Source organism: Lytechinus pictus, chromosome 3, assembly GCF_037042905.1.
Source record: "Lytechinus pictus isolate F3 Inbred chromosome 3, Lp3.0, whole genome shotgun sequence".
Classification (NCBI taxonomy): domain Eukaryota; kingdom Metazoa; phylum Echinodermata; class Echinoidea; order Temnopleuroida; family Toxopneustidae; genus Lytechinus; species Lytechinus pictus.
The window spans coordinates 72764787-72777888 of NC_087247.1; the positions used below are offsets into that span (position 1 = coordinate 72764787).

At 37.3% G+C, this 13102-nt stretch overlaps 1 protein-coding gene across 1 annotated transcript; it reads right to left on the bottom strand.

Annotated features, from left to right (window-relative positions):
* Positions 1-1820: 1820 nt before the first annotated feature.
* Positions 1821-12555, bottom strand: LOC129255343 (creatine kinase, flagellar). The gene is made up of 2 exons (XM_054893706.2): positions 12544-12555; positions 1821-7924 (listed from the first exon to the last, which is right to left on the bottom strand). The coding sequence occupies exon 2, from the start codon at positions 7798-7800 to the stop codon at positions 4567-4569; it is 3234 nt and encodes a 1077-aa protein (XP_054749681.2). The 5' UTR covers positions 7801-7924; positions 12544-12555; the 3' UTR covers positions 1821-4566.
* Positions 12556-13102: the final 547 nt, after the last annotated feature.

Consider the following 13102-nt stretch of genomic DNA (forward strand, 5'->3'; position numbering starts at 1 on the left):
CATAGCATTTGGGGCAGCAGTATATGACGTCACAAATCAAATAACCTTCTTAATCTTTGATTGAATTTCCTGAAACATTCACCAATATATTTCATTTTTTCTGGTATTTTTACAGCAAACTTTTCATCAGGGTGAACTTCCTCTTAAGGTAAGGAAAGATTGGAGATGTTTGCTAGATATTGTCAATTACAATGAGGTTTGCCTTTCCTGGTGAGAAAAAGGGAAAATATAGACTACTGTTGCCAAAGGAAATTGATGCAGCATGGGAATTGAACCCAACACACTGTGAATAACAGGGGCCGCAAAACGAATGTCAAAGTGGGGGAGGGGGGCTGAACTGACCTCCCCCCCCCCCCCCGGTTACGCGGCCCCTGAATTTCAGTCCAAATACACTGGACCACTGTACCTCGACAACAATAAATGCATTGTGCACAAATACGTGGACCTACTAGGTCCATGTCCAAATCAATGTAAATTCTTACAGACAAATTGAAGAGCGCCATCTTTAAAAAAAAAAAATCCGAGAATAAACTCTAATTTGTATTTTTTCATCTTGGCATTTTATATCCTACGTTCTAAAACTCCCGAGTGTGTTTCAGTGTCATCTAGTCGTGCTTTCATCCGTTTATATTCACTCCGTATAAATGTAATTTGGTCTACACTACACTTGGTCTAAATTCAACTTTCGTTTTATTTTTTTTTTTTTGTCAAATGAAAATTTGATTCATAAATAGTTCGTTTAGATTCGGTGGATATTAGGCGAATGTGTATCGCCTAATTGGAAATTAGACAAATTGGTAAATGGCTTGAATTAAATAACAATAAGAATAAAATGGTTGGTTGATGAAGTGGTTTTCGACAAACTAGGATTAGACCATGTGGGATGAGACCAAACGGAATGTAGACAGATGTAGAGACAGTAGACCCACTTTAATACCTCACTGATCTCCCTGCCCCTTCTCTCTCTGCAGCAAGTTGACCTACCCATCTCTATTTTCTTTCTACTTCTTCTTCAATATCCTTCGGCCATTTCCCATTTAGCTCCTTATTACTCCCTCAACATTTCTATTCTTCTCGGTATGGCCCTGGGAAGAAGAGGTGCTGGCCGGGGAGTGCTGAAGCAAAATATACAAAATACGGGGCACCTAACTCTCCAAAGGGGGAGGGGGCACGTGCCTGAATGCCCTCCCCCCCCCCCGGATCCGCCACTGTGCTGAAGTACCCCCAAGATATTTCAGGGGGTGCTGTGTATGCCGTTTACTCTGGGCAGAACCCCCAGGAAGTCGGGTTGACAAGAAGAAGGGGCTATTGCTCCCAAATTTCAGCAATATCTTATTTTATTGCTTGCCATTTTTTTCCGACAACCTCCTGAACACCCCCCCCCCAGCACAGCACTCCAATTTGAAAATCTTCCCAGGGCCCTACCTCTCGATCGCACACATCTTTACACACGCACAACCACCCATACACCCCTCACCCTCTCATCTGCTTTCTTAATTTTACATGTAATTTGATATCCGCAGGAAATTTCCCATGATAGATAAAGACATGTCTTCCTCTCCCCTCACATTTCATCTATCACTCCTTTTCCCCTTTTATTTTTTATTTTCTCTTTCTCCTTTCTTACTCTCCTTTCCCTTTATATATTTTCTTCTTTCACACAAACATACGCCCTCACACCGGCACACACACCCACTCACTCTCTTTCTCTTCCTATCTCAATTCGACTGCTTTCAGCTCTGACACGCCAGCATCGACTGTTCATGGTTGACAACACACGTGAAAGACAGATCACAAAATCTCTAATAACGCCCGTTGACTGAGGTTGCATATTTCAGTTCTTTTATTCAGATCAGAATCTCTTCATGGGTATTTCATTTCCATTTCTTTTTCATTTCATATCAAACTCCAGCTTTCAACTCGGGTATTAACGAGTATTCATCACCAGAAGGAGATAATGACTCTCTTTTCACCTGTGCCTGATAAGCAGAGTAATTCAATTTCTCCGTATCGATGCTCTTGAATCAATTCTTGATCGTTTTTTTTTATCTTTGATGGCAGTGTCTAAAATTGCAAACCCTCTTACACAAACGGTATATTTTAGACGTGCGTAAATCAAACCATTGCCTCGTCAAACCAAATCACAAATTCAAATAATAATCTAATCACAAAATGAAGTCATTGAGTAACCTAGTGGTAAAACCATGTGCAAGACCCAAGCAATATAGATTTTTGAAGAAGATAAAATTTAATAAAGTAACTACACTGCAACGTAAGCAAAATGCTTTTCATTATTTCCCCAAATGCATTATTTTCTCCTGGATATGATTGTAACAGATTGCAAACTTTGATTTCATGTGCTTTTATATAAATATTCTTTGTTAGATGTTTAAACTGAAACATTTTCTATTTATTATGATGAGTTTACGTAATATTGAATGAATAATGAAGAAAAACCAAACAAATCAATCAAAATAGGAACAGCAAAATAAAAGTCATGACTGTTAAAAAATCGTTATGCTAAGAAGACACCCTATTCCAATACATATATTTGGAAATATATTAATCCATTAAAACCAAGAGTTGAATCTATAGAAAGTAGATATTCACACATATGCATAACATAAATTAATAACCATTATTCGATCTGATCATTAAGTGGGGATTTTTTTATAGAAATAATAAGTAATAAGTGATTTAAAAATTCATGATAAACTATAATGAAGATGTATCTTCATGCTATACTACCAAAAAAAAAAGTATTTTGCAGCAGGTTAACCAATTGTGAGTTGTGCAATAATACAATTAACCGTTATAAAATATATTTGCTACAACGTTTCTTATATAACTATGGCTATATTCTTTAATATATTATTATTATTATTATACCGTGAATTCGTTGAGTTACTTTTAGTTGTTTACATTATGTACATCAAGACCTTGCTTACCAAGCTGACTTACTACTGCACAGGAAAAAAAAATCAAATAATTATTCTCATTAATATTCGATTCTACATCTCCATGTGTGTATATTATGTTGGTCACAATAAGAATACAAATACAAATATCTATCAATATGAAGCAAACTGAGCATGGTTGCTAAAATTCAAAATTGTTTTCGTCTTTTCAATCGCTAGAATGTAGAACGAGAAGAAGGACCATTAACGACAGGTAGTAGACCTACCTAGATAAAAGAAGTGGAACACAATAAACTGTAAGGTACGAACAATTTCATCATTACCGCTAAGTATGTTTGGCATTAGAAAATAACACCAAAATAAAACACAAGAGCCGCCTGTGACTATAGATCTGTTGGGTAAATTCACATCAATTTCACTTTATAATCAACCTAGACCGACTTTCACAAACTACCAAATATAATTTTGTTTGTTGCTCATTACTTTGAATACATTATGTCATGATTATCACGTAACTACGCACTTGGTTTTACTTCGGAACTTAAAAATAAAATAAATATACGTATATTTCTAAAGCCAAATGTACAAGGAATATTATAATTATTATTTTTTGTGTGTGATATCATCTTTCCTTTGGTTGAAAGGTACATTATTATTGTACATGAATTTATACAAACGATATTGGAACAACTCGTTTAGGAACCACTGATGGTGGTATTTGTATGCGCTTTAGCCATGATAGCCAGCGGTAACACTGAAAAAAAAAACCTTCAAACGAACATCCTTTCAATCATCTTATCGTGCATGTCGTCAAATTAATATTCTTTTTATTCCAAATTCCTTTTAATATTTGAAGATTTATAATCGCATTATCACAGAAGTCTTCTATTAACATCTCTATAATAACGATGATTCAGCTTCTTGGTGGTACCTACACCGTCAAGATGGTCCTGATATTCGATCTGTTTTTGTAAATATCTGTAACGAATGGAGGGAATGTTTCATGTGGCCAAAGAAATTTGATGTTAACAGTAGTGTTTAGTTTCATCGAAACCAATCATAATTTTGGACGAGAGCATTGCTCCTTTCAATCTTGGTCAATATAGTTCAGTGTTCAAATCCGCATTATATTTGAAGCGGGTCATCGAAGATACTGTCTTTCATCTGTGATGTTCCTAGGTATTTCATATTCTAAGTTTCTTGATATCTTCACGTAAAACAATATACATCTCACAACTACCCCCTTGTTATGCCTGGCTGACATGCCAAAGTGTTATTTTATTATATAAAAAGTCAAGAGAGGCCAATATGCATTCACTGCACGATTCCTTTATGTTACAGTTTGCTAGGTTTATGTGTTTTGGATTACGAAGATGTGATGACAAAGCCAACGGGGAGCGGGTACTTTTCCTCCGTCACAATGCAACAGGTAGTGTTTTGTCATTTAACGGTAATACTTTCGAAATCCAAAGACAATGCTTTTTCAGTGGAAAAACAGCAAAATACATGCTGATTACATTTTACTCGGGATTTATGTATGTGTTAAATACACGTGTTATTATATTTGGGTATTATTTGCGATACACTAACGACTTTGAACCCGATTTTCAGTTAAGAATACCAGTGATGCTTTGATTTTATGTCAGCTTTATTTCTTAGCTGCTGCTCCTGCACGTAACTTTTCTGGTAGGAGCTTGTTGATGTCTTCTCCCTTCATGAGAGCCTTCTCCAGGTTGACGAGGAGCTTGACACCATCTACGAGTTGTTGGACAAGGTGGACTTCCGAGAAACCAATGCGATCCGAGTTGGAGATATCAAAGGTGCCGTCAGTTGAGGCAGTGTCTACGCCTCCTGTACCTCTCTTCTGTAGACGCATGTGATCAAGGATTTGATCGAAGCATTTTTGTTGGCTCAACAAAGGGAGCTTTACATGAACACCGGCACGCAGTCCTGTGCCCAGGTTGGATGGACAGGTCAGCACATAACCAAGATGCTCATTCCACATGAATTGGTACCCCTTGGATTTGATGGATTCTTCAACCTTTTTCAGGCCATCGCAGAACCTCTCAAACACCCTCTTCATATTTCCTCCTTTTTCCATAGAGATGACTCGAGTATGATCTTCTTCGTTGATCCAGACAAGGAAATTCTTTTCATCATTGTGCCAGATACCACGACCTTGTGGCCAATCGCGTGCCATATTGGCACAAAGCAACAGTGGGGATACGGGTTTGTCAAAGAGGAAGTGATCAGCGATTAACTTCTCTTGCTCTTCATCTGTCATACCGGTGAGAGGGTAGTACCTTCCCTTCAATGGTCCCTCTAAACTCGCCAATGCTTCAGCTGTTATCTTTTCAACGGATGCACGCTCTGCTCTTGTGCAACACGGGGGAAGTGCAAAGCCGCGGATGCAACGGCCAGTACGGACGCGACTGGACAGAACGAAATCAGGATCCAAATCATCTCCGCCTTTGAGTTCGGCTGCATTGAGGTTGGTAGGGTGTTTGGCATCAACAGTGTATCCACCATGCCTAGCACTTATAACCGGGTCGAAGAGAGGAGCGAATAGCTGATAGCACTCTTCATCTCCTGCTACCAAACCAACGGTCATGATGTAAGGGTGTCCAGGATTGTCAACTCCGGTTTGGATGCAGTCATTAAGGGTAACTCCACCTTTTGTCTTCAAGTTGCAGAGTTTGTTGTAGATTTCTTCGGTCATGCACTTGGCCATCCAATTGTTATGTTGAGAGAAATCAGGGTAGTCAGAACTAAAAGGCTTTATTGGTGCCTTGGGGCGGCATTGCTCTGGTAGAAGATCAAATATGTCCTCTCCCTTCTCTAGTTTTTTCTCCAATTTGATGAGAAGCTCAACACCATCAACAACGAACTGAACTTGTAGTACTTCTGACGAACCAAGTCTATCGAGGTTAGAGATGTCAAAGGTACCATCAGTTGAGGCAGTATCAACTCCACCTGTACCTCTCTTCTGAAGACGGAGGGCTCTTAGAATCTGTTCGAATCTTGGATACTTGCTCAGAAGAGGTAGTTTCACGTGGACGCCACCACGGAGGCCGGTGCCCAGGTTAGAGGGGCAGGTAAGGACGTAACCCAGATGTTTATTCCACATGATGTCCTTGCCGTCTTTCTTGACTGTCTGCTCGAATTTTTGCAAGCCTTCACAGAACCGCTTAAAGACGGCACGCATGTTTCCACCTTTCTGCATAGAGATGACACGGATGTGATCTTCTTCATTGACCCACACCAAGAAGTTCTTGTTGTCGTTATGCCAAATTCCTCTTCCTTGAGGCCAATCACGATGCATTTTTGCAGCTGTAAGAAGTGGTGATACAGGCTTGTCAAAAAGGAAATGGTCCTCTATCAGCTTTGATTGCATTTCTTCCGACATGCCTTCCAGTGGATAGTACTTTCCCTTCAGCTCTCCGTCAAATTTGTCAAGTACTCCGACTGTTATCTTCTCTACAGCAGCTCTTTCTTCCACGGTGCAATGTGGGGGCAAAGAATACCCACGAATACTACGTCCAGTACGCACACGAGAAGACAGCACATACTTCGGATCCAGGTTATCTCCTCCTTTAAGATCTGCAAAATTCAAGTTGGTGACATGAACTGCATCTTTCGGATAACCTCCATGTCGTGCATCAATCACTGGGTCAAAGATGTCAGCGAAAACTTCATATGATTCTTCATCTCCTGCAACCATTCCGACAGTCATGATGTGAGGATGACCGGGATTCATGACTCCCGTTCGAATGCAGTCTTCGAGAGTAAAGCCACTTGGTGTCTTCTTATCCTTTAGATTCTTCCAGATGTCGTATGTAAGACAGTTGGCCATGTGATTATTGTGCTTGGAGAAGTCTGGATATCCTTCTTTCGTACGTTCAGCTTGAACAACCGCTGGGTCTCGTGGAATTAGGAGACTAACACTTTCAAGAGCCTTTTCCAATTCGATCAACTTCTTGACACCGTCAACCACAGTCTGAACTTGTTGAACTTCAGAAGTGCCTAGACGGTCAAGGTTTGATATGTCGAAAGTACCATCAGTTGATGCAGTGTCGACGCCTCCTGTCCCGCGTTTCTGTAATCTGTAATGCTTCAGAACGGCTTGAAAATCGGGATGCCTGCTGAAATTAGGAATCTTGATGTGGACACCTGCACGAACACCTGTACCAAGATTGGATGGACAGGTCAATACATATCCCAAATGCTCATTCCACATGAATTCATAACCCTTTGATTTGAGTGCGCTTTCGACCTTGTTGAGGCCATTGCAGAACCGTGCGAAGACATTCCTCAAGTTACCCCCCTTTTCCATAGAAATAACTCTAGTATGATCTTCCTCGTTAACCCAAACCAAGAAGTTCTTGTCAGCGTTGTGCCAAATTCCTCTTGCATCGGGCCAATCACGAGCCATACGCGATGCCGTCAGCAGAGGAGAGACAGGCTTGTCGAATAAGAAATGATCTTCAATCAGTTTATCCTGTTGTTCATTTGTCATGCCCTTCAACGGATAGTATGTGCCTTTTAGTGGCCCATCTAGAGTTGCAAGTGCGTCCGTGACAAGTTTCTCTACGTCTCGTCGTTCAGCTCTCGAGCAGTATGGTGGAAGGCCGTATCCTCTAATGCAGCGGCCAGTGCGAACTCGAGATGATAGGACGTACTTCGGATCTAAGTCGTCTCCACCGATTAGATTGTCTGGGTTGAGATCAGTACGGTGCTTCGCGTTGCGAGGATATCCGTTATGCCTCTTATCAATAACTGGATCGAAGAGGTCGCAAAACAGATCAAAAGACTCTTCATCTCCAGCCACCAATCCTACAGTTTTGATGAAAGGATGTCCTGGATTGTCCACACCAGTCTGCATGCATTCATCCACAGAGTAACCAGAGAGAGTCCGAAGGTCAACAAGTTTGTTATAGTTGGAGGGCGTCAAACCTTCAGCCAGGAAATTGTTGTGCTTGCTTAGGTCAGGATAATTGGGATGGATCCTGTGGAGAAAGAGAAGAAACAAAATAGGCCGCCTACTTGAATATTAGTGTGATAAATCTGGAGGGTGAGTGATTATTAGTGTAGCGGTATTGTTGGCTACACGAGCGAGTTTAAAAATGACTTGCAAGAAAGAGACTGACAAGACTAAGATTTCATGAGAAAGCTATTCCCTGAATTAACCAATATTAAAATCACCTACACAGACAACGTCTAAACAGGCGAGAGCTAGATTTAATAGTTTCGGAAAGAATTGTTAACAAGTCGTTTGTATCAGAGTTTGGATCGCTACACTCATTAGCAATAATCATATATTTACTGCCGGTGTTATCTTTTTAAATTAAATAGATTACAAAGTAGGGTTGGCGACGATGATTTCATCACAAACCACACACTCATGATCAAGAGAAATATAAATAATTGCACTGTCCCACTCTTGTGTAGAATAACCATTCAATAAAGAGTATTGTTTAGATTCGTTAGCCACGTATGTATGAAACATTAGTGCGTATCAAAAAAAAGTTTACACTTAGAAAAAATCCTGTAAAATTATACATTTGTAATATCCTGAAGATTTTTCCACATTTTAACATTGGTACAGATCCATTTAAGCAAATGACGATATAACTGTCGAAAAATATTTCCGCTTGAGCGAGCACCACTTACTTTTGAAAAGTTAGTGAAAAATGATTTGCGCAGAACTTTGAAATAGTTATGCGAATAAAAGTAGACCTTAAAGGACAAGTCCACCCCAACAAAAAGCTGATTTGAATAGAAAGAGAAAAATCAAACAAATATAACACTGAAAATTTCATCAAAATCGGATGTAAAATAAGAAAGTTATAACATTTTAAAGTTTCACCTAATTTCTCAAAACAGTTATATGCACATCCTGTTCGGTATGCAAATGAGGGGACCGATGACATCACCCACTCACTATTTCTTTTGTATTTTATTATATGAAATATGAAATATTTTGATTTTCTCGTCATTGTCATGTGAAACAAAGTTTCATTCCTCCCTGAACACGTGGAATTCCATTATTTTAACATTTTGTGGTTCAAACAAAGGGGCTCTAATGGTCAAACTCGTGAAAATTGAAATATTGTATAATTCAAACAATAAAAAACAAAAGAAATAGTGAGTGAGTGACATCATCAACTCTTTCATTTGCCTATCACTGAGTTGAGCATAGAACTGTTTTGTGAAAAATAAGCGAAACTTTAAAATGTCATAACTTTCTTATTTTACATCCGATTTTGATGAAGTTTTCAGCGTTATTCATGTTTGATTTTTCTCTACATATTTAAATCAACTTTTTTCTGTGGTGGACTTGACCTTTAATCATGAAGAACACATGGAATTTAGCTAGTAAAATTTATTTGAAGATATCTTTTATCTTTTTAACTTGTTTCCTTGCCCAAAACACTTCAAAGTGTGCATTGCGACCCACCCCACTCCCCCACACACCGAGGCCATCGTGACGATATTTGCTTTACACTGAGCTGTGATTTTATATGAAATGGCTTAGGCTTGATTTTCATTTTGATAATCATTGTCAAGCTTGGGAAAAGTGTGGAGAAACAAGTATTAAATGAAAAATGAAATGTAAACCCACTTTAAATGATAAAAAATTAGTGAAAAAATGCTGGAGATGTCTGATATAAACTTTTGATCAGATTCAGTTATGTCCTCAAATCCAGCTGGCACAAAGAGGGTAAAGGTTACTAAGGTTACTAAGTGTTAAAATTTCAATTTGGGTGGCAAAATTGTTACAAAATGCTTGAATGTATCCGGTTTATTTCAATTGACTAAAAGTGCATGGGAAATGTATGAGAAATGTTTCGCAGGGTAAGTTTCATTTCGCCCTTTCCCCTTGACACAGCGTGAAAACGAGCATTTCTGCGCAAACAGATTTCTGCGAGCTTTACAAAGATGGACAGTGCTCACTCAGGTGTAACATTCTGTCAAAACTTTTACTTTCATTGGATAGATGAGACCCAAAGCCAAAAATATATGTGAAAAAATTACCCACATGTTGTATATTTTCTAATTCCCAGGGCTTTTTCAAAGTGTAAACTTTTTTTTTATACGCACTGTAGAAAAGGACTATTTTGAACTTCGAAGACGTGGATGATTTGTTCAAAAGTGCCAGAAGTTCATCAAAATTTGGATCATACTCTTATATTGAAACGCACTATACAGATACAATGTATATCTATATCAAATCTCCCTTAACATATTTAGAAGAGGGGGTTTGAACTACATAGGCGAAAAAATCAGGTCTAATTCAATTTGAGAACAGGTTAATATTGTCCTACATGAATATTGACCAGGATTCATGATAATATTCATTATCCCTGTTCATTAAACAGGGTATCTTTAATTAAAGAAGTAAAACATGAAATATCTATCAGACATCTAAGCTATGACATATCAGATCCTGCATCGAATACAAAATGAGTGAAACAAAAACAAATGATAGCGGGGCGAGCATAAGCGAAAATAAACTAACGAAGATCATTAATTGGAGCATTCAAGCGTGAAGCATCTAATTACTAAACAACAAAATTGTAGTAAATAAAAATAAAGTTAAAAACTATACAGTTTATTGAATAAATCATCTTGATGACATCAGCCAATTATTTGCCCGGCCCATCGGAGCAGATTAACTATATTCTTAATATCTTTGATATTCCAAAAATCATTACAAGATGTTTCATAAGGGGTTCATTTCATTTTGGGAGATGCACGTTCACCACCGGGTCACCACAAGCATAATGCACAGTGCATCTCACGTTAATAATATCAATACCAGGCATACAAGCCGATCAAAGATGGGCCATTTTGAGTGGCATATCATCATGATCTTCGATCCGGTCTAATTTTGTCTCAAATTAGACCGGTCTAATTTTGTCTAATTTTCGGCTTGTGACTGCGACGTTTTTGCTTTATGTCGACTATTACATGCCAACATATTTTTTGTCTCTATTTACATGATTTATGCAAAATTAGACATGGATACCATCATGAAGAATAATCTCGTAAGTATATCCTTTGATTTTGATTGCTAACATTGTTTGTTAAGTGTTGTTAATTTTGATTGAATTCTAACTGAATTATTCATTTATTCATTCCATTAACTTAAAAATATTTACACAATTATGCCAAACAATGCACATGTACTTTTTAAACAAATATCAAGATATAAAAAAAATATAGCTTAAAAAATGTTCTTCATTTACAAAAGATTGATAATTGAAAACGAGAACCTTTGGAAAAGCCTGATATGGCTTTGCAAAATAAAAGTTCTCACGAAAAATATATAATTCATAATAATATTTTAGAACATCGATTATACATCAGAAAGTTAAAGGGATTAAAAACAACGAACAAAGAGACAAGGAAACAATGAACAAGATAATTATTATCATTGATGAAATGAATTAAATAGAAAGATTTTAATTAATATGCAAATTTTGGCATAAATCATAATATTTCTTAAAGGACAAGTCCACCCAAACAAAATGCTGATTTAAATAAAAAGAGAAAAATCCAAGAAGCATAACACTGAAAATTTCATCAAAATCTAATGCAAAATAAGAAAGTTATGACTTTTCAAAGTTTTGCTTAATTTCACAAAACAGTTATATGCACATCCTTGTCGGTATGCAAACGAGGAGACTGATGACGTCATCCACTCACTATTTCTTTTGTATCCTATCATATGAAATATTCTAATTTCTCCTCATTGTCAAGGGAAACAATTTTAATTCCTCCCTCAACATGTGAAATTAGGATTGTTTAATACTACATAATATGTTTTAGTCAAGTTGGTCCTTAATGTCAATGCTGTAAAAAATGAAATATTGTATAATTCAAACAATAGAAAAAATAGTGAGTGAGGGACATCATCGACCCTCTCATTTGCAGGTCACTGAGTTGTGCATATCACTGTTTTGTGAAAAATAAGCGAAACTTTAGAATGCCATAACTTTCTTATTTTACATCCGATTTTGATGAAATTTTCAGCGTTATGCTAGTTTGATTTTTCTCTGTTTATTTAGATCAACATTTTTCTGGGTGGACTTAACCTTTAAATACTATCACCCGAATATTTCAGATAACGACTGTAATCAATTACTTCTACTATAAAGGTTATGATGGGGAAAAGTACACCATTCCCATCATTGGGTCAAAATGAAAGATGAAGATGTACGCCAAACTTTACCATTTTTACCAATGGAAAAATAGTTTGGCAATGAGAACATAAAATTCATTAACTAGACACTTCAGACAATACATAAAGTTGGTTGAAAAGATGTTGAATGGTACCCCTCTTTCCGAGTAGACAGACAGAGAGAGAGAGAGAGAGAAAGAAAGAAAGAGAGAGAGGAGAGAGAGGTGTATAAGGCATGTAAACGGATATTTAATCACTCGAGATTAATTATCATTGATCAAAGTAGAAAGAAAGGGAGAGAGAAATAAGAAAAAAAAAAGAGTGAAAGAAACAGAGGGAAATACAGAGAGAGAAATGTGCAAGTGTTGAGAGAATAAGTGCGATGCGTTAGTGAAACAGTATGACGGAATAGGAAAACTATTCAAATTGATAGTTGCTTACCCATCCTTTCTGCCACCTATAAAGACAAAAAGACAATAAGGAAAAGAAAAGAAAACGATTGGTAAGTATATACAAAATATAAACAAACACTACAATTTGTAGATATTAGAGGTGAAAATTTATTTCAACCATTCCTTTAAAGAATGAAATGGAGTTTTATAAAATACATTTGGAAATATCACAAAAAATTATGTCGGGTTTATTTCGTTTCATTCTTTGCTTTAGCCCCCCCCCCCCCCCCCCCCACTTTACCCAAGAGTAAAGGTCTAATGTAAAGAGAGAATGCTTGAAACCTGGGTCATAATATTTTGGTATAGAGTGAACATCCATGATATTTAACAATTAAACTTATAAAAAAAAATAATAAAGATCAAGGATTGTGACAAGTTAGATAAGTACACGTTTATAATATGAATTAGTCCAAGAAACTCGTTGAGACAATAATTGTAGTACGATCAGTAGCGATGATTACCATCCTGCATGGAATTGGCAATATAGAATTTTTTATTTTTTTTAAATGATGCTGTCTAGTGGCGTAACTATGGGGGAGGAGCACGTG